Source organism: Ailuropoda melanoleuca, chromosome 10 (assembly GCF_002007445.2).
Source record: "Ailuropoda melanoleuca isolate Jingjing chromosome 10, ASM200744v2, whole genome shotgun sequence".
Taxonomy (NCBI): Eukaryota; Metazoa; Chordata; class Mammalia; order Carnivora; family Ursidae; genus Ailuropoda; species Ailuropoda melanoleuca.
The window spans coordinates 82,846,352-82,874,293 of NC_048227.1; the positions used below are offsets into that span (position 1 = coordinate 82,846,352).

Below are 27,942 nucleotides of genomic sequence, written 5' to 3' on the forward strand. Positions count from 1 at the left end.
TTGTCTCTTTTCAAGGACTAGATTGAAAGGCAGGGTTCCGTTCGTAAATTTTCAACTTTTAATTTGTGTCCTAGCTGTTATTTACGCACTGCAGCTCTGTGAAATAAGTCAGTGCGTAATATCAGCTTTTGATAGTCGTTTTTCTGGTCCTATAGCCGAAAAGAAAAAAAATGATGTGATTTCTAAAACTCAGAGGGCGAGAAATATTTGGTTATGTTTTCACCCCTTAGCTCTTTCTGCTTGCATTTGCGCATTCAGGTTAACAATACTTGCCCACTAGTTAGTTTGAAACTCATGAGTGTGCTATTTTAAATGAAATCCTTTGTAAAAACTTACAAGAGCTGGTGTTTAAAAAAAAAAAATCAGTCGTGTTTAAATAGAATGTTTTTCCTCCCTCAGTCCATATAGCAAGTACAACTTTTAAAATATGCTTGTCCCTTAGTAAAATAATTCGTTTTTAGTAGATAACTGATAGGTTGTAGTCAGCACTTTACCACCTAGTATGTGGGAAGTTCCAGCAGGTATTTTTTTTTATTTTTTTTTTATTTTTTTTTTTTTAAGATTTTATTTATTTATTCGACAGAGATAGAGACAGCCAGCGAGAGAGGGAACACAAGCAGGGGGAGTGGGAGAGGAAGAAGCAGGCTCATAGCGGAGGAGCCTGATGTGGGACTCGGATCCCATAACGCCGGGATCACGCCCTGAGCCGAAGGCAGACGCTTAACCGCTGTGCCACCCAGGCGCCCCGGTATTTTGTTTTAAACTCCCATGTTGAATGTGTTTTAAGTTTATTGGTGAGGCAGGGTAATGAAGTAGAAGGAGCAGAGTTTTGGGGGTCTGTAGGCCAAAGGTTTCTCACGTGTAAATAGGGATGATGACACCTACATGGGGGTTTATGTGCCTCGCATCCTGCCTAGCCACAGAATATGAATTCAAATATCGCTCCCCTCTGTTAGAGCTGTGTCCGGATCCCAAACGTAGGTGAGATAAGTTTAAGGTTGAGGTGCAATATAGAAAGACAGAAATGGAGAGCCCAATCCTGAACATTTTGTATACATGGTCTCAATAACTTTAGGGAGGAATTTGTGGTAGTAAAATTAGGTACTCAGTGCTCAATCCACTTTGACCTTAGATTCTCCCCTGGCAAGTTAACAGCATGACCATGATGTATTTATTTATTTTCCTTAGGCTGTGGGACCCTTCTAATATTGGATCAAAATGAATCTGGGCTTAGACTTTTTAGAAGGTAAGGTGGCTCTAGTGATTAAACTTACATGCATTCTCTATTGCTATTAAAGCCTTAATATAATTAGATTTTGAATCTTTTTGATGAATCAGAGGTTTTTAATTTTTAAATTTGCAATAGAAAAGAAAGTGCAACATTTGCATGGTATAGAACATTTTTGCCAGTAAGTTGTGATTATTTCATTTTCTTTCTAAAGGCCTTGTCTGTTAGTGTCCAGTTATAAACTATAAAGGTTAAACATAAAAAAAATGTAAAATGGTGAGTATACTGTGGGACGTTTCTAACTTTGCTGTCTTTTTCACATAGTTTAGTTTTACTCATTCAGGAGCTGATTATCCATTTCATGAATTACCTAGCACTTCTTGCCCTTTCTTCTTTCTGCGACTGTCTTGACTGTTGAACTTATTAACACCCCCATTAGGGTTAGTCAATGTCAGAGAAAGGAAAGGAAATCCTGTCAGAAGATAACTACCTGCTCCCAGCTCAGGTGAAAGTTTTATGTGGAAAGTTGAAATCACTGGTCTAAATTCCCAGGTGTGGCAGCACGCCCCGATGTAAATCGTACCAAATTTCTATATGGGAGGCCTAATTTTAATCTAGCTCTGCAGTTTTCTGCCATATATATGTCCTGGGCTGTTCTTTTCTTTTTCTTTTTAATGTAGTTTTTAAAGAGTTTATTTACTTTTGCAAGAGAGAGAGTGAGAGAAAGAGTGAGCATGAGCAGGGGGGAGGGACATAGGGAGAAGCAGACTCCCCAGTGAGCAGGGAGCCTGATAAGGGACTCCATCCCAGACCCTGGGATCATGACCTGAGCGGAAGGCAGACGCTTAGCTGACTGAGCCACCCAGGTGCCCTGGGCTGTTCTTTTCACCTCTCTGAACGCATTTCTGCATCTGTCAAGTGCTTGCTCTACTTCTCTTCCATAGTCCTGAAGACTGTGTGAGATACTGTGTGTTCGAGGGGAGGGGCGTGGGAGCCGGGCGATGGGTATCAAGGAGGGCATGTGTTGTGATGAGCACTGGGTGTTGTACGCAATGAATCACGGAACACTACATCAAAAACTAATGATGTACTGTATGGTGACTAGCCTCACATAATAAAAAAAAAAAAAAGCCAAAAAAATATGTGATAAACTTGAAGAAAAGCTGTAAAATTATGAGTGTTATTTTATGTTCGGCTGTGTAACCGGGTGTTCTGTTTTGCTTTTCCTGTTGTAGCTTTGACTGGAACGATGGTTTGTTTGACGTGACCTGGAGTGAGAATAATGAACATGTCCTGGTTACTTGTAGTGGTGATGGCTCGCTGCAGCTCTGGGACACGGCCAAGGCCGTGGGGCCCCTGCAGGTCTACAAGGAGCACACTCAGGAGGTAGGAAGGCAGTCTTCCCAAGCCAATTGATTTTTCTTTGGATGAAATCCATTCCAGGATGGAAACATGGGAACAAGAAGTTTAAGCATTGGTATTTCTTATACACGTTAGATGTCATTTGTTATTTGATTATTGAAACATAAAGTACATCTTGGCCCGAGGACCTAGGGAAGAAGCAAAGGTCAGGGTTCTCATTAGTCCGTGAGAACGCCTCCAGTAGTAAAAGTATGCTGTGGCACCATTTCCTCCAGAGAGCCCCACACTTTCTTCCCGCTGGAGGCTATGCCTGCCCTGCGACTGCCTGAGGATAGAGGTGGGCAGACTATTCACAGAGACTTCACAAGATTGCGTCTAGGCTTCAGCAAGATTCCTGAGGATTTTCAGAATATATTGGAGCAGGAGCATGAAATACTCATGATGACACAGAGCTTAGTGAAGAAATTTGAAATCTAAAGCCAGTTCGTATGTATAGCTTCCGTGTGTATATATATGGGTAGCCTAGAAAATAGTTTGGTTTTCGATCATATAAAACTACAATATATATTTTTAATGAACATGATGGTAAAACAATCCCTTTCGGTGTTTTACCTTAAATGTTTAAGAAGTTTCCTAAAGGTAGCAGTAGATCCTTCAAAAGAAAACTTGCACGTTTACATTCAAACTTGTGTCTGCCACAGGGTCAGGCCCATAGAAGGCCCCCAGGAAATGTTTATTAGATGCAAGAATATTAGTCTTTTGTGATAAAAAGATGAGTCATGTGAGGATTCCGGAAATCACTGTATAGCTATAGCTATTAAAATTCAATATCTCTAAGATTGTGACTGAAAATAATGGAAAATTTTAGTTCCTCTATTTTATGGTGAAGCCTCTCTGAATAAATGTACTTATAAATGATCATGTTTTCATAGAATCACTGAAGACAACGTTGGTAAAGGAGAAACTTTAGTTTCACAATGTTCAGTGCAAGAATCCCACAGAGCAGCATGTCCAAAATTTGGACATTTTTGTGGTAGCTTCATGATTTTTGCTTTTTTCTAATACCACTTATAGTTAACTTATTTTTTTTTTGCCTTAATGTTTTTCCTCTCAAAAGGTTTTTTCTTTTCTTTTTTTTTTTAATCTTTAGTGCTTTGTATTGTCTTATAAATTCTAGGACTATAACCAGCAAGTCATAAAATAATATATCTTGTTATATTAAATGGGCTATATTGATTTAATATATTTTTTTAAATCACACTTACATTGTTATTTCACTTATCCTAAAACAGTTATATTTGGGAAGCCATGGAATTGATGACTAACTTAGAATGTACATTTATTGGTTTTCAATATATGTTAAAATAAATATGTAATGATGTAATAAAATACATGTACCAGTTAAAACCATCTCTTGTACAACCAGTGGTGTGTGTACTACTGTCTGGGAAATACTGCCCTAAAATGTTCCTGATGATGGTCACTCAGCCTTTACTTCATCTCAGTGAAAGAGAAAATTGCTATCTTAAGCCCAGATCTACCTTTTATCAACCAACTGTTGTTTCAAATGCCTTTCTCTGAAGTGATGAAAGTGAGTCCAGTCCCCGTTTTCCAGGGAACCCTTGAGAGTAGCCACCATGACCACTTTTAGTCTTTCCTCTTCCAGACTGTGCATCTGTAATTCCTTCAACCTGTCTTCAGATTACATGGTCTCTGTATCTTTTACTCTCTTGGTAAATTCCTTTGCATATTCCCCTTTTTCATGGTCGTCTTTGACATTGCGTACATTATTTATTCTAGAAATGTGATGATCAGTGCTGAACTTTTTAAGACTTTGCCACCATAATCTTGAGCCTCTGGTTCTAATAATATTACCTAACATGGCTGGCTGTCCATTTTCCTCAGCCATGTCATAGTATTGGGTTACTTTGAATCCACTGGTAAGGCACCTTGATCTCTGCTATCTGAACTGCTGTGAAGCCAGGTTTATGTCATTCTATAATTATATAACTGAGTTTTTTTGATCTGAAGACATCTTTGTGGGTTTTTTTCTTTCAGGCTACTTTTCCCCCTTAATTTCTTTTCAAACGCAATTTTTGTTAAGCGCTTGTATTAGTGAGGATGCCTTGGCTGTTAGTATAATAGAGAATACAAATAAAAGTAGATTTAGCAATCAGAGTTTCTTATCTCACATAACCAAGTATATGGAAGTGGACTGGGTGCTGGCTTGGTTATTCAGGGCTTGACAATGCCATCAAATACCCAGGTTGTCCTTGCCTTTCCACTCTGTTATCCTCAGTGGGTATTCTTTTCTTCTTATGCTGCTTCTAGTTCCACGTATCATCTTATCACCTTTCAAGGTCAAAGGGCAAAAAAAAGTGAATGTCTCTGTCTTGGGACTCTTTTGAGGAAAAGCTTCCTCAAAGCTATTACAGCAGAACCTCTTCACATCCCCATAGCTAGAAGATGATGCCCGGTCCTAACCATGTCATTTATGAGGGAGACAAGCCACCATTCCTGCCTTCACCTAAACCAGATTTGGCCCTGGGATGAGGAAGAGACGGAGCTTTTTCCCTGAAGGAAAAATTAGGGTTCTGCGAGCAAGGAAGAAAGGGGCATTGGCTCTGCTACAACATACTTGTCTTTCTCACAGTTGTTTGTAAAAATCAAAGTATGCCAGCAGGGTGCTGAATAGAGAACTCATAAAGGCCATCCTCTGTGAGATTGTGAAGAGAGAATTTCTGGTGATCAACGTAAGTCTCAGTATTTTAATACCAAATATTTGGCATTTTTTTCATTGAAGAAATACAGCATATATTCAAAGCATGTCTCTTATACCAAATACTCAGAAACACTTAAACGGATTTAAGGGCAAGTGAGAGTTTTGAGGAGCTAATAAATATTTGTTGAATAAATTAGTAAGTGAACGAGCATAGCTGATTGCCTCTTATTATTTTTTTTCCCACCAACATGTTCAAGAATAGCAAACAATGGGTCGTTTTTTCCCATAGGTAAGAGTATAGAATAAGGATGTGTAGCTTGGTTTCAATCAACTTTGGGTTGAATCCTGGCTCTGTAACTTACCAGCTGTGGGACCTTGGGCAAGTTGCTTATTTTTCCTAAAACTTAGTTTCTTCATTTGCAAACTGCGGATAATAGTAGTCTATGTCATAGGTTGTTGTAAATACTTAGAACAGAGCCAACACTAAATAAATATGAGCTCTTGTTACTATATATTATTATATTTTATTATACTAGGGTTAGAAAGATACGGACAAGTTAGGAATCCTGCACTTACCCATTTCATCACCTGATAACTGAGCAATGTCCAACAATCAGTTTTCAGATAATCAAATGAGAGGGTGCTGAAGTGAAGAGGAGAAATCCAAGACCTAGATATATTTTAGGCCTGAGGAATGAAGGGCTTGGTGAAATGGAAAGAAAGAAAAACACGGACATTATCTGTGTGCATGGCTTCTAAACTTAGCATCAAAGCAAGAATCCAATTCTTCTCTCCATTGTTTAACTGATGTCTGCAGAGACCTTATGTCTTTTGAGCCCATTAAATGCCTGTAGCTTAGCCTGCTGCTGAATATATAATAGGAGTGGAAGAATAGGAAAATTTAAAAAAGATCCAGCAAGAAGTAGAATAGAGGGTGAACTGAGAATTTTGTTTCTGTACTTCATGACTTACAACATGGTGCTACCGGGAGTGAGTTAGGAGTGACTTTCAAGGTGACATAGACTCAATTTAATGCTTACATCAATATCTAGCTTCCCGTGTGCCTATTACAGTTTTTAAAAAGTAGTTAACATTTGTCTTCATTGACAAATAGTAACCTTATCAATTTGGTGAATTAAAAAAAAAGATTTGATCCATTTAAAGTTATTGGTTATGAAAACTTACCTTTGAAAATATGCAACTATTAGTATCTCATTGTAGAAAGAATGTATTTAACTATACATTTTGTAGTAAAGATGTGCCATGTGGTTAAGACCTTACTTACTTTAAAAAATCAATTATTTACTCCTATGATAACAATAGAAGCTGAAAAGTTTATAATGATGAATGCCCATAAAAATATTAATGCAGAATGACAGTGAGTCATACATTTAACATCAGTTTGTTCCCTTTAGAAATTGCATTTATGTTTAACTGCGCAACAGACTTCTCAGCTAAAGAGATCTATCTCTTTCCTTTTTCCCTTCCTCCCTTCTTCCTGTCTTCCTTTCTTCCAGGACACAATTGAACTTGATTTATTTCCTTGTGAGTGTTTGGTCATGCTCAGCCATTCATTCTGGAGTAGGTTACTGCAGTAAGATTTTTATTACAATTTAAAATAAGTGTAAAACTTTCCCCTAAAATTGTGATTATGAAGAAAAATAGTTTCCAATTATGTGTCAGTTGAGTCTTTCTGCATTTTACTACGAATAGGATGTGATATCTTTCATCACTTTTCAATCCTTATGTTTTTAAACCATTCACTTTCTTTTTTTTCTTACTTTGTTTAGTATTTTAAAGTTTTAACTTGTATTTAAAAAGCTAGATCTGGGGGCACCTGGATGGCTCAGTTAGTTGAGTGTCTGACTCTTGGTTTTGGCTCAGGTCATGATCTCAGGGTCGTGAGATCATGCCCTGCATGGGGCTCCGTGCTGGAGGTAGAGCCTGCTTAAGATTCTCTCTCTCCCTCTAGCCCCCATTTGCACGCTCTTAAAAAAAGATTCTCTCTCTTCCCCACACTCCACCACTCGCACTTTCTCTCTTTCTCAAAAAAAAAAAAAAAAAAAAAAAAAAAGCTAGTTCTTTCCATACTGGTAGCACATGTTATGTGCCAGGCATATGCTAGTCATTGAAGATGCAAATATGAATAAGACTCAGGTGCTAATTTCTGGTGGTAGTTCTGGGACATGTGAGCAAACCATTTAATACAAGGTGGTCATATTGAAAAAAAGTGTCTAGAAGGTACAGAGAGGGCACAGAAGAGATGCCATTTGAGCTGCGTCTTAGACAGTTCGTAGGAATTCACTGGCAGCCCAAAGGGAAGAGGGCATTTCTGATAGAGAAAAGCATCTGCACAGGTGCAGATTTATGAAAGAACATGACATGTTCAGGAACTCATAGGTCCTTTGGTGTGACTGGAGCCTAGAGTGTATGTGTTGGATTCTAACATACTAGAATCACCTAAAGACCTTTTAAAAATCTTCATACCCAGGTCCCAATGTCTGGGGGTTAGAGCCAAGCATTATTTAGATTCCCAGATGATTTCAATGTGCAGCAATGTTTGGAAGCCACTGCTTTAACTTAATAAGCATTCCGTTCTAATAACCTTCATTATGTATATTGTCTAACATTTTGAGGGTTGTAGATTCAAAATGTCGATTTTAACAAATATTTAATAAAAGGTGTGATTTGATTTGCCTTGCAAAGGGGTAACTCAAAGCTTTAAAATTTTTTTTTAAAGAAGGGGAAGTGATAGTTTTAAATAGATGGAATCTGTAATGGAATATTTCTGGGTCGAGAATGACTTTCATGCATGACTACTGCCACTATATCTGTAGTCTCTCTGTCATATACTCATTGTGGGTCTCAAACACTGTGCTTGTCTCCAAAGCAAGTTGGTGAGTGAATCGTGTCTAGAAGTTAGAACCCCATGGCTCCTACTTTAGATCTAGTAGGAAACATATGTAGGACAATGATACGGTCTTTTATTTGATAATTTTAAATCATATAAAGCTAGAAATTCCTTTTGGTTTAGCTACAATCTGATATCAAATGAAGTTATCCTATGGAATTATTGGCAGAGCTATTTAAATACATTTAGAATTTACGTTTTATGTGAGACAGGGAGGAATTGTATATATATTTTACACATACATGTATATATGTGTGTAATATATTTATATGTATATGTATGTATATTTATAGTTATCTCTGTATATATTTCAAAAATGAACAGTGGAAAGATAATCCAAAAGCTAATGAAAGTGGTTACCTTTAAAGGGGGTGGGGAAGAAGTCAAGGGAGAGGGGCGCCTGGGTGGCACAGCGGTTGGGCATCTGCCTTCAGCTCAGGGTGTGATCCCGGTGTTGTGGGATCCAGCCCCACATCAGGCTCCTCCGCTATGAGCCTGCTTCTTCCTCTCCCACTCCCCCTGCTTGTGTTCCCTCTCTCGCTGGCTGTCTCTATCTCTGTCAAATAAATAAAATCTTTAAAAAAAAAATAAAAAAAAAATCTTACCTATTAAAAAAAAAAAAAAAGAAGTCAGGGGAGAGGGGACAAGGATGGACAATTTCTCCAATATAATTTGTATTACACTTTTGACCTTGGAACAGTTGAAATATTTTACAAAAGTAAAAATCACTGTTGAGTTAAAAAGGAAAAAAGCAATTGCTAAAAATTAAAAACAAACAGAAACAAATTAATCTAGTGGTATATCCAATTGGCAAAAACCAGGTATTGAAAATAATTATTTTCTAGTGACTTTAAAAATACAGTATTGTGATTGTCCATAACCTAATGAGATATGTCTGATAAAAAGAATTGCAAAAAATTTTTAAACTGCAAAATACTGAAAGATCAGTATTGTTATTTTGAAACTCTCATATTATAGAAAGACATCATATGGTTTCACTCATACGTGGAATATAAGAAACAGTGTAGAGGATCATAGGGGAAGGGAGGGGAAACTTAATGGGAAGTAATCTTAGAGGGACAAACCATGAAAGACTCTTTACTCTAAGAAACAAACTGAGGGCTGCTGGAGGGGAGGTGGGTGGGGGTTGGGGTAATTGGGTGATGGGCATTAAGAAGAGCATGACATGATGGATGAGCAGTGGGTGTTATATGCAGCTGATGAATTATAGAACTCTACATCTGAAACTAATGATGTACTATATGTTGGCTGATTGAACTTAAAAAAAGAAACTCATATTATATTGTAGGTTAAAGCATAGCAGTAATTATGTTATCAGAAACCAAAAATTTTTATGTAAGAGGAAAGTGATGAGAATGAAGAAGTTAAAAAGAGACATTTAATTTTAAAATTGAATGAGAAATGTCTATACAGACTCATGATTTATTTTTCTCTGTTTAAAAAAGTATATATGCCCTGGTTCTTTGGACTATGAAGACTGAAAAGCAGTGACAATTCAGTCCCAGTAAATATCGCTAATTTGGAGATGACTGCCTCTAAAAACCATTTCCCACGAAAAGGAATTGGGATCTTTGGAGAAATAGTTGATTCCAGGACTGAGGGGAAACATAATACAAGATGAATCCAAGGCATCTTCTTGTGTCAGAAAACTATGAAAGGCCACTGAGACCACATCAAAAGTTTAGAAGAGACAATGTATAGAGAGACCATACACTTATATATATATTTCCACCCATTACATGGGGTTGTAATCATTAAGAAACAACAACTGGTCACCACCCAAGATTAGGAGGACAGTGGACTCATTTTGAAAATTGATAAGATAAAGAACCAAGGCACTTATCCTGCCTTTCCTGTATGAATTTTATTGTGGAATAATTGGATGCTTGATGTGGAAAATTTCTCATAACAGAATTCTGGCTAATAAATGCAGAAGGAATAGCATAATTAGAAAGTCACCATTGAATATCCCCAAATAAAGTAATGACTGTAGGCAAAGGTTATCCATGGATGTTAAAACATTAACATTGATACATCTCCTGAATTGTTTTAGGATCACTAAAAGTGGGTCAATCAGCAATTATACACCTAATAAAATAGGAAGCTAAAAAAAAGATTGAACTGAATGTAATCAAGCCTCTAGACCTAACTTCCAACTTAAAGGAATGGGAAGGGTAGAGGGAAATGGTAACACCACGAAGACAGCTAAATACAGAGTGTAGAAGATGCTACAGGACCATTAGCTTTGTGTCTTCAACAATTATAAATGTCATGGGAAGGGTGGGTGGGAAAAGCAGGGTGGGAGAGGAGGACGTTCCTAGATTAGACCTAAGAGACATAACAACTAAATGTAAAATACGGATTTTGTTTTGTTTCCGGTTCAAATAAACCAACTGTAAAAAGACATTTTTGAGACAGTCTGGAAAATAAGAATGTAGACTGAGTTTTGGATGACATTAAGGAAAGATGGCCTTGTGCTTCTATAAGAAAAAAAAAATCCTTATCTGCTTAATTATTTATGAGTGAAGTGGTCTGATGTTAAAACACTCCAGCAGTCAGTCAGTTGGTAACAGGACAGATGAAACAAGGTGGCAAATGTTGATAATTATGGAACGTATATGATAGATACCTAGGGATTTATTACGATATTTTTTCTTCTATGTGCATTTTAAAATTTCTATAGCAATAAATTTAAAAAACTTGTTTCACATTAAAAGAAATATGTAGCCTTTTCTAATCGCTCAGTAATTAAAAGTCAGTGTCCCTTTACTTTGTATTGATACAGATAAGTATGAACATTCTGGACATAGTTTTTATTTGATGATTTTTAATTAAATAGACCAACTTAAAAAGGGCAATGCTATACAGTAGATTAAAAACGAGCTCTTTGGGAATTGGTTTCAGTAATAAAATTTGAGGTTCAGATTTCATAAAGCAGCACAAAATATTGTTCAGGGTTATTTTTTTTTCCCTTTTACAGTTTCTCAATTAATTTTCTTCACCACTGCCAAGAGTAATTACTTAAGATAGGCCTTTAGAGGACCCTGCTTTTATAGCATATCTGTGTACTACCCCTCTTCCTTTTTATCCTTAATCTGACCATTAAGCCATGTCCACTGTTTGAGTGGGGCGTGGAGGGGGGCACTGGGAATAGGGAAAGGGTGGAAGACTAGACTGATGTGAGGTGTGCTCTTCATTCAGATTTGTTTCTCTGTCCCTTCAACCATTCCAGAAACTTTGATTCACCTACTGTGTGTAAGGGACTGTGTGAGGCCTAGCGGGGAAGATGAATAAGTCAGGCATGGTCCTTGCCCTGCTGGAGTCCTAGCCCTCTCTAGGGAAGGAGGCTTGAGTTGCTGTTATCTCCTTGGTGATGTGATAAGTGCTGGAATATATGGAGTGCTACAAGAGGAAAGGATCTTGTCTGGGGAAGGGACCAGGAAGGCATCCTTATGTCTGCAAGGAGAGTAGGAATCAACTATTCAGGTGGTGAGGCCAGAGGAATAGGGTTAGAGGCAAACGCGGGGGGACTGAGCCTGCATGCCTGGAATAGTTAGCATCTTGGCTGTTAAGCTAAATTCAGTGGAAGGACATTGAAGATTTTTAAAAATTTGCCATGAAATATTTCATGCGTATAAAATATATGTAAGCTATAAAAATGTATAATGAATGCTTGCATATTCATCATCTGACATAAGAAATAAAACATTCCCTTTGCTGTTGGAGCCCCCACTTACAGATGCTATTTTTCTTCTATCTGCTTTTTTTTCTGATTCTATCATTTTCCCTCCTTTTGTCTTTACTCCCTTCTTCCCAGGAGTAACCACTAATTCTGAATTTCTATTTCTGTTTTCTTTGCTTTCTTTTTTAGTTTTACTGCATCTGTATGCATCCCTAAACCGGTTATTCATAGTCTTGCATGATTTTGACCTTTGGGTAATAAGCAGCAGCATGGACAATTCTCAATGTTGAGTGAAGACGGTAAGGTGCCCGAGACCCAAAGTATGAAACCGTCGAAGGGCTTTCTGCAGGGGAATGATGTGTGTTTTTATGCAGTGCAGATCCTGGGTTAGAGGTGAGCTAGGATGGGCGGGGAGGGCAGTTGAAGGATGCTGCCTGCAGTCTAGGTGGTAGCTAGCATAGGCTTGATGGCTATAGCCTCTTAAGAGAAATTATATACCAACTTGTAACCATGGTCCTTTGGGATCTTGTCCCTCCTGTTTGACCTTTCTGTTCTTCAAATGTGACAAGCCTGTTTCCTGCTTAAGGGTCTTTCCCTGTTCTGTCAAAGCCTTTCCTCTCAAACCTGCAGAGTTATGTGTTTGCTGTGCTCAGGTCTCTGCTGAGAGAGGTCTCCCCTGACCACTGTATCAGGAAGTGACTCCTTCCCTCTGTCATTGTTTCCCAGTCTCCTTCCTTGGTTTTGTTTTGCTCCGTAGCTTTTCTTTAAAATCACAATCTGAAATTATTTATGTATAGCCTGGCTATGATCCTTAAGGGTGGGGATGTTATCGGTCTTGTCTAACAAACCCTCCTTACCCTTGTGCCTTGTATTTAGTAGGTGCTTAATAAATGCTTGTTGAATGAACTAGTGAGGTAACTTGAAGTTGGGATAATGGAATCTATTCATCCTTTTTTGACTGTCTCCCAAATATCTCTCTGGCTGTAAACTTTTTTCAGAGCCTGAGGTCAATGCCCAAACTCTGTTCCCACTTGACTATCTTGCTGTCACTTCAAAGTCAGTAGGTCTAAAATTACACATTATCTTCTTTCCTCCAGTCTTCCCATTTTGTGAATGCCTCCACCACCAGTAGTCCCCAGACACAAAACCTTGGTGTTATCCTGCAGTGTTCTCTAGTCCTAATCCCTTGGGTGCTATCTATGCCCTTGTATGTCTTTGGGGGAGTTTCTGATCACTGTTTTCACTTCTGCTTTCTGCTGTTGACATTTTAGCTAGGCCTCAAGGCCCTGCTTGGATCCACTCTTCTGGGCATCAAGCTGAATTTTCCATCCCAGCACCCATTTTGTACTTGTCTATAGTTTTTGTTTTTTTTTTTTTTAAACAATATCCTGGCTTGTACTGTTAGTTACTTACCCATATCCTAAATTGTAAACACAATCAAACACATAAAGTATTTATTGAGTTGCCTTTATTTCCCTCTCTGTTGTCCCATTTTTAACCTCACCATGTGCGTCCTGTCCTTAGTTTTGCCCTAGAGTCCCACTGCTTGCACCTTGCTGTGGGACTCATAATGAGCTGGCAGCAACACCACCATCAGCATAGTCCTCTTACCTCCTGTCTTTTGTTCTCACAAGGCTGGGTTCTCTCTGAGCCTGTGGGAGCTCTTGCAGTTTTAAAAGGTGAGAAGTCATAAGGTATCAAATCCTACATCACGCTGGACATGTGTAGAGGCAGTGGAATCTGAGATGTTGGTCTTAGTTTTTAGTTATATTTGATCAGTTATCTTCTGAAATGAAAACAGTAGCTCTTTATAACTACTTGTTGGTACAGATTCCGAAGATAAATTTAATCAGATAAATTATTTTAACTCCCATATATTGAGTGCTTATTATATTGCAGTGAGCATAGACACACAAGATGGTTTTGCTCACATGGTGGATCTTCCAGAATCTAGCAGGTATTTAACACAAATTGTAGTAAAATATGGTAAATGTTAAATTATAAGTAGGTACAAGATGCTGTTGGAATGCACGGAAGGAAGCATTTCAGTCATCGAGGGTTTTGTTGAGGGGAGGCTTGCTTCATGAAGGGTGTACTGGCGCCAAGTCTTGACAGATGAACAGGAGTTCACTGAGTTGACAGGGGCTTTAAGTTCTCGGATATGGATAATTCATGAAAACAAGATGGAATCAATCTGGGCTCTAATGAAGGGTGATACCGGTGAATCGCCAATGAAGGGCAGGCCTTTATTTCCTTAATATTGCAGCCCAAGGTCATTCGAATCCAACAGTGCCCTCAAGTAGCATGATGTAGAGACAGCCTAGTGTAGCGATTAAGGGTGGGCTCTTCAGTACTATGGACTCTGAGAAACAAACTGAGGGCTTCAGAGGGGAGGGGATAGACTGGTGATGGGTAGTAAGGAGGGCACGTATTATTGCATGGTGCACTGGGTGTTATACGCAACTAATGAATCATCGAACTTTTACATCGGAAACCGGGGATGTACTGTATGGTGACTAACATAATATAATAAAAAAAAATTAAAAAAAAAAAGGGTGGGCTCTTCAGTGAGGCTACTGAGGTTCAGAATTCAGCTCTGCAGCTTACTAGCTATAGGAATTTGGACAGTTTATTTAAACTTTTTGGGTCTTAGCACAGTATCTACTTCATAGAAGTGAAGATTAATGAGATAAAATATGTAAAATGCTTATGATAGTATCTAGCACACAGTAGGTACTCAATAAAAGTTTGCTATTATGGTTATTTTTGACTGTTCATATCAGCCTAGAGCAAGAGTTGGCGAACTACTACTCATGAGACAGGCCCAACCTAGTGTGCTCTCTGATTTGTGAATAAAGTTTTATTGGAATACAGCTATGCCTACCTATCAAGTATCACCTATGGCTACGTTTGTGCTCTCCCGGGCCAACATACAGATCAAATGGCCCATAAAGCACCAAATTACTGCTCTTTACAGAAGAAATTTGCCATGCCGTAGCCTAGAGGATAAAATCAAACTCTTTAGCTCTCAAGATCTTCAATGGCTACTTCAAGGCTTTCTTTTTCCATCCACAACTAAGAGATGGCCACAGCAGCTCTTTGGTTTTTGCTGCCCCTTCTGTAAGAGCTGCTCTGTTGCTGGAGTGTGGTTTCTTCAGTGTTACAACTGATTGTCTCTCTTCTGCATTAATATGGACAGCAGTAGGGCCAGGACTAGGATGGAGTAGGTGAGTTACTCACCTTAGGTACATGATTAGGGAGGACCCCAAAAATTCAGTAGTCAAATAATGTCTTCATACAATATTTTTAAAAATCCCAATTCAAAAAAATCTGTGATGAGAAAAATATCAAAGTTTTAAACAAAGACAGGATCAGTATTACTGGTATTTTTCAAACTGAGACTCCAACATGGCTAGCCATAGTACACAGTACAAGACAGCAAAGAACAGGTGACCTGTACTTAAGCTACAGCAAACTGCAGACACCACTGCTTCCTACATAAATATGGTAGCTAGAATTTTTAAGATTCAGAAGACTCTGCTGGCTGGTCACATGTAGTGATGTATACTCAGGTCCATGTCAGGAATACTTTAATGTAATAAAGAATAATTATGCACATATTTTGTGGAATTTAGCTTACAGTAGTGATTTGTATATAATTTGTTGTATAAAATGACAAAATAAAAAACATTTCTGTAAGTTTTCAAATGGTTCATTTGAAATGGTTCACAGAAAGCAGTAAAGCATAGATTAGAATAGCAGCATTGGATAACTAAAGCTGTTTACCAAGGGCTTTGAAAGGATTACCTGGTTCCTATAAGCTTTTTCTAAGAAAGGCCAGATAGGGATATTAATTGAATTTTAATGCTTTCTGATAAACACTGACCTGGCAAGCGTTTTTAGACGACTAACTTTCTAATCTGCTTTGACATTTCTACAGGGTGCTGCAAACAGTGATTTGTTGGTAGGTTAAAAATATATATGATTTGTTTTAGTGAAGGAGGTTTGGAAATCATCTGTAGCATTCTATTAAAATAGAATGGAATCTTATCTGTGAGGAATATGTCTGGAGGAATGGACAAAATGACCTTTCCATTTCTCAGGCACCATGTTGAGATTTGTAGGACTTTATTTGATGTTTCAATGAAGTGAATTAGTTGTTCAAACTGGCTATCACTGTTATAAAGAGATAAAATATAATATTGAACTGAATGCTCTTTTGCTTTCTAAATGACACATTAAAATGTTTTTAGGTCTATAGTGTTGATTGGAGCCAAACGAGAGGTGAACAGCTTGTGGTGTCTGGCTCATGGGATCAGACTGTCAAACTGGTATGTCAGCATTACTGTATTTAAAACCAAATATTCTCTTCATTGAATTTTTTTCTTTTCTAGAACATACTTCTATATCTTTTCAGTTACACAGCTAATTTTCTTTTTAAAGAACTGTATTAAAGCATTTATTAGAATTTAAACATTTTTAATCTTTTGGGTGTAAACTAACAATTAGCTCGGCATTGATTATTTTGGCCCCTTAAATACCATTTGGCTTTATATGAAAATAGACTTTAAAGAATCCTTGAGATATGTCTATTGCATGTATATATATAAATACATATGTAGTGTATTATATATATTACATATATAAATATACATTTGAATTTACTTTTAAGTAATTGATCTATTCATTTGTTTGTAGTGGGATCCAACTGTTGGAAAGTCTCTGTGCACCTTTAGAGGCCATGAAAGTGTCATTTATAGCACAATCTGGTCTCCCCACATCCCTGGTTGTTTTGCCTCGGCCTCAGGTAAATAATTCGGTATTTACCAAAAAAGCCTTACTTGTAGTGTGCGGTAGCTTTGCTTTTCCCAGTAGGTGGCGCTGTGTACTTGCGATTTGGAGGGAAAAAGAGACCACAGTTCTATTCTTTGTGCTCTTTAGGTGGTTTCATTCTTTATCAACGTCTAGATAAGAATAGCCAGGTCTGGACTACTTTTCAACTATTAATGAACAAATATGGTTTGTCTTAGGCATACCATAACTGGTTATAAATCTTACAAAATTGGGAGCTGTCCTAGTTCTTTTTATTAGCCACTGAGCTCCTTCGCTTAGATGGCATTATCCTTTGTTTGTTTATCAGAATAAAGGTGGCTAAGTCTGAGTAACAGTTACAAGAATGTGTAACGTGCTAATTAATGACACATATTTGTGATGAATGACAAAGTAAAATTATCACTCTGTATTTTTTGCTTTTGTAACTTTCAAAAAAAAATTTATAAAGAAAAAACCAAAAATGGTATCCTACATAAGCCCTATTCTAGACTTACTATATGCATAGTGAGGAAATTCAAACAGCACAGAAACACGCCAAAAAAAAGTAAGTCCTTATCCCTCCCCCTCCATAGAACCACAGTTAACTTTTTCTTATATTCCTCCATAACAATGAGAATAAGATATTCTCATTCTAGAATATATGGTACAAAAATGAAAAACGTTTGGGGCACCTGGGTGGCTTGGTTGACTAAGCATCTGCCTTCAGCTCAGGTCATGATCTTGGGGTTCTGGGATTGAGCCCCTCAGTCGGACTCCCTGCTCAGTGGGGAGTCTGCTTCTCTTTCTCCCTTTGCTCCCCTCCCCTTCTCTTGCTCTTTCTCTCTCAAATAAATAAATTAAATGTTTAAAAAAATGAAAAATGTTTATGGGTAATATTCCTGAGGAAAAAGTTAAATGTCTTTAAGGGCTGAATTTGCTTAGCGATGTTAGGTTTTATATGCTTATGGCTATAAAGTTTTTGTTGTTGTTGAAATTATACAGGAAAATAATTTTATAATTGTGAATCAGAAAATCTCCCATCCCAAATTCATTTTCCCCACTGAAAACATTATTATAAAAATAAAACAGCTTTTGACTGTGGAGATTTCTTAGTAGCCTTAGTCCAGTATTACAGTTGATTTGAGTGAATCATACCATCATTCAGAAGGAGTTCTTAGACTCTAGTTTTAAATAAACTTGATGGAAAAGAACATTAACCAATTATATTATATGAATTTATATTTTATACTTAAACTTATGGAATTGAAACAAATTTAAGGTAGAAAAAGAGGTACACCATGTTTCTTTTATTTGATCTATCACCAGTAAACATTTGGCTAAAGAGTTTTCTGAATACTATTCTTTCCTAAAATCTCTGCTACTTTAATATATATTGCTTCATTTTTATTTTAGATAATTTGTGTAATGTACGGAGTGCCATTAAAGCTGTAAAAAGTGTAGGAATGGAACAGAGGTGAACAACTAATTGGCATAGGCAAGGCAGGGTTGCTCTGCTAGGCTGCCTTCTTGAGTCACTTTGACCCTGCCTCTATGAACAAGTAGCGGGAAGGGTAAACCAATGTCTCAGAGTATTCCAATGTGAGGATTTATTAAATAACATCATTTGGGGAATATATACATAAATATAATCTGTATGACACTAATGACTTTCAAAAGTGTTTATTATAGAGCAGCAACACCTTATAGACTAATCAAAACAATAACAACAACCTTCCTGGTCTAGATGTTGTCAGTTAATTCTGATAGTGAATATCTGATAATGTTAAGGTAATAGTTATTTTAAGATTTGGACCTTGAAATGATAAATAAATACACCTCCTTAATCTTTTAAATGTTTTGCAATTTGATGAGTAAAAAATGATTCCTCATTTTATTTTGATTTGCATATTGGATTATTAGGGATAGTGAATATTTTTTATATGTCCGTTGACCGCTACAGTTTTTCCTTTGTGAGTCTCATGTTCATGTTTTTGGCTCACTTTTCGACTGAGAGCTGTTTGTTGTTTTCCTGTATTGATGTATGAGCTCTTTTTTATATTTAGGAATTAGTCTTCTGTATCTTACATATATTTTCCCAATTTTTTGTTTGTGTTTTAACTATTTATTTTATATTCTATTTTATTTTATGTTGTATATATATTTTTTACTGTGTATATGCATTTAAGTTTTTTGGTAGTCAAAACTATCAATTTTTTACTTGATAGTTTCTGGCTTTCATTTAGGATGAATAAGGAGTTGGCTCAGTGAAAAGTGGGAGGCCTTGCATGGCACAGAAAGAGAGACCATTCTAGGCAGAGAGAATAGGAGGTCCAAAAGTAAAAACTTGGTGCATTTGAGGTACTGAGAGAAGGTCAGGGAGACCATTGCTTAAGAGGAAAAGATAGTAGAAATGAGATTGGACAGTAGAGAGGCGCCCAGATCACACCTTATGGACTGGATTCAAAATTTTGGATTTTTTCCTATGGACACGGGCAGGGCACTAAAGAGGTTTAAGCAAAGGAGTGATATGATTAGGCTTGCATTTAAAAAAAATTCCTTCTGGCTGTGTGTAGAGAATAGCTGGGAGAGGAGCAGGAGTGAATGCAGGAAGATTAACTGAGAGAGAGATGAAGGCGTGGATAAGGATGGTGGCAGAAATTAGGCTGATTTGAGTGGTATTTAGAGATGATTTTATAAGATGTACAAGAGGGTGAAGAGAGAAGAATGAGTGAAGAGTAACTCCTAGATTCCTGACAAGGATAAGTCCGTGGGTGGTAATGTCATAACTGAGGTAAGAAATATGTTTGAAAGAGAAGATCTTGAGTTCTGTTTTGAGCACACGGAGCTCATGGGACACATGGGGTTGTCGATGAGTAGGTTGATTTTGGAGCTGAGACATCTAGCCTCGTGAATAAATTGTGTCATTGGCTCATAAATGGTAAGTAAAGCCATTGCAGTCAATCGGATCCCCCGGGAAAGACTAAATAGAAGAAACCTTAGACTAGAGCATAGGTTGACAAATGACTGCCCTCAGATCAAACTGACCCACTGACAGGGTTTGTGAACAGAGTTTTCATGCAACACAGCCGTGCGAATCCTTTCACGGAACGTCTGTCTGCAGCTGCTTTGGTGCCATAACGGCAGAGGGGAGTAGCTGTGGCAGAGGTGAAAGGCCCTTGAAGCCAAAAATACTTACTGCTGGGCCCGTCACAGGAAATGTGTGCTGACGCTTTATATAAAGAGTCTTGAGGGGAGATAAAGCAGTGGAAGCTCTTTCGTGCAGTTTGGTGGTTTGGGGAGGAGAGAAGAAAATAGCTAGGGAGGGAGGTAGAGTGTGTCTACTATTGTCTCCTCATGTGATTATCCAGCATCCCCAAATAGGTGGTCAGTAGGATAATTGTTCCTTCCTTGCTGCTGAACTATATCAATGCCCTGAGTTGTTGAGTGGCTTCCATAGTAAATGTAACATCACAGAAATCCTTTCCTTTTGTTTATTATTTTTTTATTCTAAAAATTTTGAATGACCAAATGTCCCTCAATTCTAAAGTATTACTATGTTGAAGTCACTCAGAACGGGAAATCCTCAGGTATACTGCGTACAGACAAATAACGTCCATTAGATTAAGCAATTTCTTAGATTTTAAGATAATAGCAAATAATAGTAAATTCTATGTATAGAGGTTCAGTTAAGTAAAAAAATGTTTAGTGATTAAAATTAACAGCCTGATTTTCTACAGTGAAGAACAGTATACTTACAAGATTATTGCCTTTATTTTAAAAATTTCTAAGTTGTCTGAGTCACAGTGTTTTGTCCACAATCTGAGTTAAATCTTTCCCGAGATAGCAAATGTTTTGGGATGGAACCAGTATATATTTCCTTGGCACATTTCCTTTTCCAAGCCTAAAATTCTTCTTTGAGTTTTTAAAGTTTTCTGTGGCACATCTAATTGTAAGCCCGGGTGTGTATTAAGTAAGTGATAGCAGTATTGATATGCTTGTTCTAATCAACTAACCCTTTAGCCTGCCTATATAACTTGAGTTAGTCATCTTTATGCTTTTAATTTAGTGTAAATGCTAATGAATTTCATGCTGATAGTGAATCAGATCTGTAAGATGACCACAGTTCAGCATAATGATTATAATTTTACTGTAGGTGAAAAGCCCTAATACAGAGAGTATTAGTACAAGTTCAATTAAAGTTCTTTTAAAGATGTGAATTAGATTGACATTGGCATCATTTTCTTTGAGTAGGAAAGCCCTTAGGCCTTATATCCTACAGTTTCAAAGGAGTCATCTTAAACCCTGGATGGAATTAGTGGTATAAAATAGATATGTCTTCAAAATGAATTGAAACATACTTCCCTTCTGGTGAAGCAGTGAAGGCATGTCTGGTGGGAACTCTAATTGGTAACATTCATAATAAGCTGAAATTAATAATGAGTATAATTTTACATATTTGGAAAAGTATTAATAAGTAAAACTCCTTGAACTACTGATAGATTTTTAAAAAATTCCTTTACCTTACAATTGTATGTAATTTTATTAATGTATATTATTATTATTTAAGGTTCTAAAATTATCTTCATTTGTTTTTAATCATTGCTCTTTTTATGACCATGACCAAATATAAAATCTGATGGTGACAAGATCTTGAACTAATACACCTGCATTTATTTAAATGTCAGGTGAAATTGTGTATATTAGCCTTTTATTTGGGCTGAGTCACACACTCCTCTTCCTTTTACACTGGCCTTTTGTGTAGCATGGTATACGTAATATTGAGTCTGGATGTTGCTTATAGAATATTCAGTGTATGAGACTGAATAGCAGGAAGAGACTTATTGTGTGGAGACTTAGCAATATAATCACAAAACTTAACTATCTACACATTGTAAATAGGTTAATATTTAAACAGTCTTTTATCATCACAATGTCCATTTGGTTTAATAGAAAAAAATATTATCTGTTTAATGATATCACCTTCGTGTGTTCTATTAGAAATAAATATAAATAGTGGTCACATCAGCCAGGGTTTCTTTGGTTGAAAGTCGAAGAAATTCTGAACCAAACCACCTTAAGTCAGAAGGTAATTTATTCGCTCACATGGTTGAAATGTCCAAAATTACATTTGGCTTTATACACATGGCTGGATGTAGGGCTTAGAGGATGTTCTTGCCATCTCTTCTGTATCAGTGGAGTTCGTTTTGTATCAGGCACCATGTGAAAGTAAGATGGCAGTAGCTCCAGCCCCTGTGTCCTTTCTGGTTTCCGTCCAGTAGGAAAAAAGTGTGAGACTCCCTCTCAGACATCTAGGAAAGTTCCATTTTCTCTCATCTGATGGTCCATGTGAATGTTTCTAAACTGATCACTGTGCCTAGGAGAGGGGGGATGTAATATATTGATTGCCATGGGTCCAGCTTAGCTCCTGCAGTTGGAAATGGGAAATGAGAGAGAGGGTAGGTAGTCCAACTCATACACCAAGAATGGAAAGAGTGAATAGTGATTAGGTGGAAGTGGCTGGATATATTCTACGGGGCTGATATTCACTAGATTGTATGCACATCCAACACTTAAACCAAAGGGATTTCACGAAAACTAAGCTCTGGACCTGTGAGCTATAAAATGTTTCATTTTTAAAAATTGAATAAAGGAAAGCCTTTTTTCTGCCAGCTTTTATGATTTTAGAAACTCATTGGAAGGTTTATTTATTAAGCATTTGCCATTTTCCTGAAATAGACCTTAGTAATGATTTTCAAATAGTAGCCTCCTTAATAAAGTTGAAAAGATTTAAAATTTTTTCTTCCACTCTACAAGAGGAAGGTTGTGGAACAGTAAAAGAGGGGGCATGCTCTGAAGCTCTCACTGTGCCTTTGCCATTTCAAATGAGATGAGAAAATTTTCTTACCAAGCTATGTACAATGTATTAGGAGGCAAATGAACTTCTTTGCATATTTTCTTTACTTGTTTTCATGCATTTCCTATCGGGCACGTTTATTCTTTTACCTAGCTGAGTGCCTTACACAAGCAAACACTAAAATATTTTTTATTACTGCTATATAAGATATGGGGAGTAACCATCTTATTAGAGTTTTAAAAATACACCTAAGGTAAATTTTGGTTGTTGAGAGGGACATTGACAGTGGGTCAGTCAGATATTAAGTGAGTGGCCACTGTTTTCTGAAAGATACATTGAAAGGCACTGAAGATACATTGAAGAAGAAAACAGACGGGGTTCCTTTCTTCTTAGAGCTGCAATCCAGTGGAAAAGAGAGATCCTAAGGAAGAAAACTAGCAATGGATAATGCTAAGGAGTGTGAAGTTCTTTGGAGAGGTAACATAGTAAGTACAGTGGTTAGGAACATGGGCTTGAGCTGGACTGTCTGAGACGAAATCCTTCTTTCACCCCTATTACCTGACTTCAGGCCAAGCTGCTTCACCTCTGTCTCTTCATTCCTCACTTGAAAGCAATGGTGACGGTGGTACTTACATCATGGAGTTTTGAGGAGGATTAAGTGAGTTAATGTGTGCAAAAGGCTGAGGACAGTACCTGGCACAGAGTTAGGGCTCTATAAATGTTGCCCTCTATGATTAACATGTGTGCTCAGAATTGTGTGGAAACACAGCTAAGGACTCTTGAGCTCATCAAACTTGGGTGGTCAGGGAAGCTGGTCCTCTACTCCGAGGAAACAGTGTTCACACCGTTACCTACGAACAACTAAGAGTTAAGTGATGAGAGCTGGAAAGCAAAGGAATGGGAAGTGGCATATTTGAAGAGCATCTGAATGACTGTGGCATGTGTTTGTGTTGTAAGAATTACCAGTGCTCATCTGAGGAACTTGCTCCGGGTAGAATCTGGAATGCTTGGTTGTGTAATAGCATACGAGGCCAGTGATCCTGAAACCTGGCTGGCCGTTGCAATTGTTGGGGGAGCTTTAAAAACAACAACAACAACAACAGAATTCTGGGCTCCATCTTAGTCCTACTGAAGGCACGTTTTTTAATCACCTCAGCTGAATTTGGTGATCAGCCTCATTTGGAAAGCACTGTTCTAGTCTACGGCATAGCTTTGTTTGAGATGCCAAACTAATAGTTTATTTCTGTTAGTATAATGGAAACTGCATGTTTAATATTCATCTCTTTTTAAAAAACCCACAGAATGGTTTCAGTGCTGAATTCAGAGAGGAAGTGGTTTCTGTAGTTTGAGAATGCCTTAGTTGGTTTTTTTTTCCCTCAGTTTTGTTTGGGTTATATCATGGTCTTCATCAATTTTCTTACTTTGTCTTCTTGCTTACAGACAGAGCTTTTTATAAAACTATAATCTTTGCATAAGAAATCTCAACTGTAAATTTCATGGTTGTGGGACCCAAAGTTGTAAAATATTTGTCTTTACAAATATTACAAATGGCGGAAGCTTACATGTTAGGCAGTCAAGATGTACTTTTATGTCTAGTCCTGTGCCGCACATATGGTTAATTATGCCGCTCAACTGCTTATAGCGGTTTATATTTTAAGATAATATGTGAGAATATAGCATTGAAGTCATTCTAAGAATTGAATCACCTTCAAAATTAGATGGTATTTGTAAATCTAGAACTAAATTTGTTACCACTGGCTAAGTTAGGACAGGCCAAAAAGAGGGGAGTTTTTAGAGATTTAGATCTAGATTTACCTTCCAAAGCATTCTAACGTTCTCTAAGGACATTGCGTTTTGTCTAGTTCATGAAAGTTGTTAGTAAGACAGAATACATATTTCTAAATTACATGAGATAGAAGGGAAGAATATTTAAGCTCATTACATAAAGAACATTAATATGAAGTAAACTTTCTTTTGAACCATGAAAACTAAGTTACTGCTATTACAGTCTCCATATAATTGCATAAGTCATAGCCATGCCTGAATGAATGAGTCCGGTAGTTAAAAAAAAAATCTTCATTCACTCTGAGAAAAAATTCATATTACATTTGATAAGCATCTGGCATTTCAATTCAGTTCAATTATTTGGGCCCAATATGCATCCTTTTGCTGCTTAGCTCTTCCAGAGTCAGATTCAACATTGACACTCATTCTCCTTACTCACTGTCCTTTTACCTGCTGCAGCTTGAAATTAGACATAGTAGCAGCCAACATTTCCTATTCCATGCTATGCACTGAGACTCACTGGTTCAGCTGCCAGTGGCAAGCCTGCCACTGATAAGAGAAGCTGGTAATTCAGGTGGGCCCATGGCACTGTCACAGGGCCCTGGTCAACGTCTGGTTGGCAATGAAAGGCCAGTTGTCTGGAAAATGCAATTATAAAAAAAAAACCCACCATAAATACAGATATCCCTGTGGCTAAGAGTTGAGTGAGTCATGGCACCATTGGGCCAGAAGCTGGGTCTCCAACCTGGAAAACAAAGTGAGAACGATGAAGTGCCAAATGTGTACAACAGAAGCGACTGTCAAGTAAATGGAATTCTTAGCTCCTTAGAGAAGTTCCCTCCTTTTTGTGTCTTTTAAGTTAACTGTAAGAAGGGACAACCTAGGCCATGGCTTTTCTGTGTGTGTGACTGTTGCTTGAATATGATGGTAAGGAACCAAAATATTGTCCCAGAGAAATGTGGAGTGGCCACCCACCCAGTCTTTGTTGTTGGTATTTTGCTTAATATTTTTATCCTATATAAATATATATGTAATATAAAATAAATATATACAGACATATATATTTTTATTTAAATTCAATTTAGTTAACACATAGTATTAGTTTCCAAGGTAGAATTTAGTAATTCATCAGCTCATTATATCAACTGGCCTCCTTAATGCTCATCACCCGGTTACCCCATTCCCTCCAACAACCCACCTCCCCTCCAACAACCCTCAATTTGTTTCCTAGAGTTTAGAGTCTCTTATGGTTTGCCTCCCTGTTTTCATCTTATTTTATTTTTCCTTCCCTTTCCCATGTTCTTCTGTTTTGTTTCTTAAATTCCACATATGAGTGAAATAATGTGGTATTTTTCTTTCTCTGACTGACTTATTTCACTTAGCATAGTACCCTCTAGTTCCATCCATGTCATGGCAAATGGCAAGATTTCATTCTTTTTGATAGCTGATATATATATTTTGATATATATATATATATACATACCACATCTTCTTTATCCATTTATCTGTTGATGGACATCTGTGCTCTTTCCATAGTTTGGCTATTGTGGACGTTGTTGCTATAAACATTGGGGTGCATGTGCCCCTTAGAATCACTATGTTTGTATCCTTTCGATAAATACCTAGTAGTGCAATTGCTTAATCTTTTAGTGAAGTATAGTACACATATGGAACAGTGCATAATCTTAAGTGTACAATGCAAGTAATTTTCACAATGAGCACATCTGTGTACCAGCAGCCAGATCAAGAAACAACATTCTGAGAGGCTCCCCTACCCCACTCCAGGGTGACCACTGTCCTGCCTTCTATTAGCATAGATTAATTTTGCCTGTTTTTATACTTCTGTGTCAGGTTTCTTTTGTTCAACATTATATTTTGTGAGACTCACCAGTAATGTTGCTAGAATAACAGTTACTTCTTCATGGCCTAGTCCATAGTCATCGTAATGTTTTGATACTCTAAGCCATTCACATACTCATAAGATGTAATTACTAGGATGAACACAGCACATTCAACTTTAAACAGTGCTTTAGTTGCCACTATAGCAGACTTTATAGTTTCAGACCTGGATATTAAATATAAATTTTTGAAAACTAGTATACGTCATTTAGGTATTTCCTATGTTTTAATGGAAGCCTTGTGCTAAATCAAATGTTTTTCTCTTAGGCTAGGCTTTTTACAGACTGAAGCTTTAGGGGAATTCCATTCACTCCCTCCATGATGGAAAGGGGTCTCCTTTACCTACAGGTGATAGACTTTGAACTATCTTAGGTTTTTGAGGAATTTATTGAAAAACAGCCCCAAGAAAGGGAAGGGATGCTTGAACAGCCCAGGACACATTTTCTGTCTTTAATCTAGACTTTTCTCTGCTTGCTGACTTCATTCTGCAAGCTGGCTTTCCCCAAACAGTGAGACATGTGGCCACCAGCAGCTCCTCAGTGTTATAATCTGTTAATCCTAAGAGAGGGACTGATACTATTTTTTCAGTTATAGTTAAAAAAAAAAAAAACACCCAAAACAAACAACCCAGGTACCTACCTTTAACCTGCCAGCTGTGATCAGGACAGGGAATAAGATAATATGACTGGCCTTGCTTGGACCTACCCCTGAGTGGTCAGCTGTGTTGAGCCATAGATCCTTCTAGAGTCACATGGCGAGAAAGGATGCTTTTCCTATAAGAAGTGTACTGTTGGGTACACCAAACACTAGACATCCACACCACCCTACTTTATACTCTGAAGGCTAGAGAAAGCCTAAAGATCATTTTATCAAAGCTATTTAGAATTTTGAAACAAATTCTACTGACGGGTGGCTAGACATTGACTATAATTTGGGCCCCTAGAGTTATTTGAAGATCTAGTCAATACTAATTCTGAACAGTTTCCACTTGGCACTTTCAAATTCCTCATTTCCTCCCATCCCTACCATATTTAGCTAGATCCAAAAATGTTAGTTACTCTCTTCTATCAGAGTGATTTTCAACTTCTTTTAAAGTAGGAAGGTGGGAAGAGGGTTGGGGGATGGGCAAAATGTGTGAAGGGGAGTGGGACATGCAGGTCTTCCAATTATGGAATGAATGAGTCACAGGAATGAAAGGCAGAGCTTAGGGAATATAGTCAGTGATACTGTAATAGTGTTGTGTGGTGACAGATGGGAGCTACATTTGTGGGGAGCACAGCATAATGTATAGAGACGCTGAATCATTATGTTGTACACCTGAAACTAATGTAACATTATGTGTCAACTGTACTCAAATTTTTAAAAAAGTAAGAAGATAGTATTTTTAAACAAAAAAATATATAAATCCCACACATAAAGAGATAGTACATATATATGGATCCATAAAAATGTAATGACAGTATTACAAAAACACAGACTAAAGGGATGCCAAATTCATGATTGTGGTGGCCTCTGGGCAAGGAAGATGGGGAATGGGATTGGAAATATAGTAGAGGTTTCAATTTTATTCGTTTTATTACTTTTATTTCTGAGATAACTGTGGGGCAAATATGACAATGTCGTGTGCGTGTGTATGTGGGGTTTTTCCTCCCAATTTATTGAAAAA

At 37.4% G+C, this 27,942-nt stretch overlaps 1 protein-coding gene across 1 annotated transcript in view; it reads left to right on the top strand.

Annotated features, from left to right (window-relative positions):
• The window catches only part of PEX7 (peroxisomal biogenesis factor 7), an 84,829-nt gene that overhangs the window by 903 nt on the left and 55,984 nt on the right, over positions 1–27,942 (top strand). Inside the window, exons 2-5 of the mRNA XM_034669189.1 lie at positions 1,189–1,246; positions 2,464–2,614; positions 16,180–16,257; positions 16,625–16,733. Of these exons, the coding sequence (XP_034525080.1) occupies positions 1,189–1,246; positions 2,464–2,614; positions 16,180–16,257; positions 16,625–16,733 (396 nt within the window). The remainder of the gene's footprint in view (positions 1–1,188; positions 1,247–2,463; positions 2,615–16,179; positions 16,258–16,624; positions 16,734–27,942) is intronic.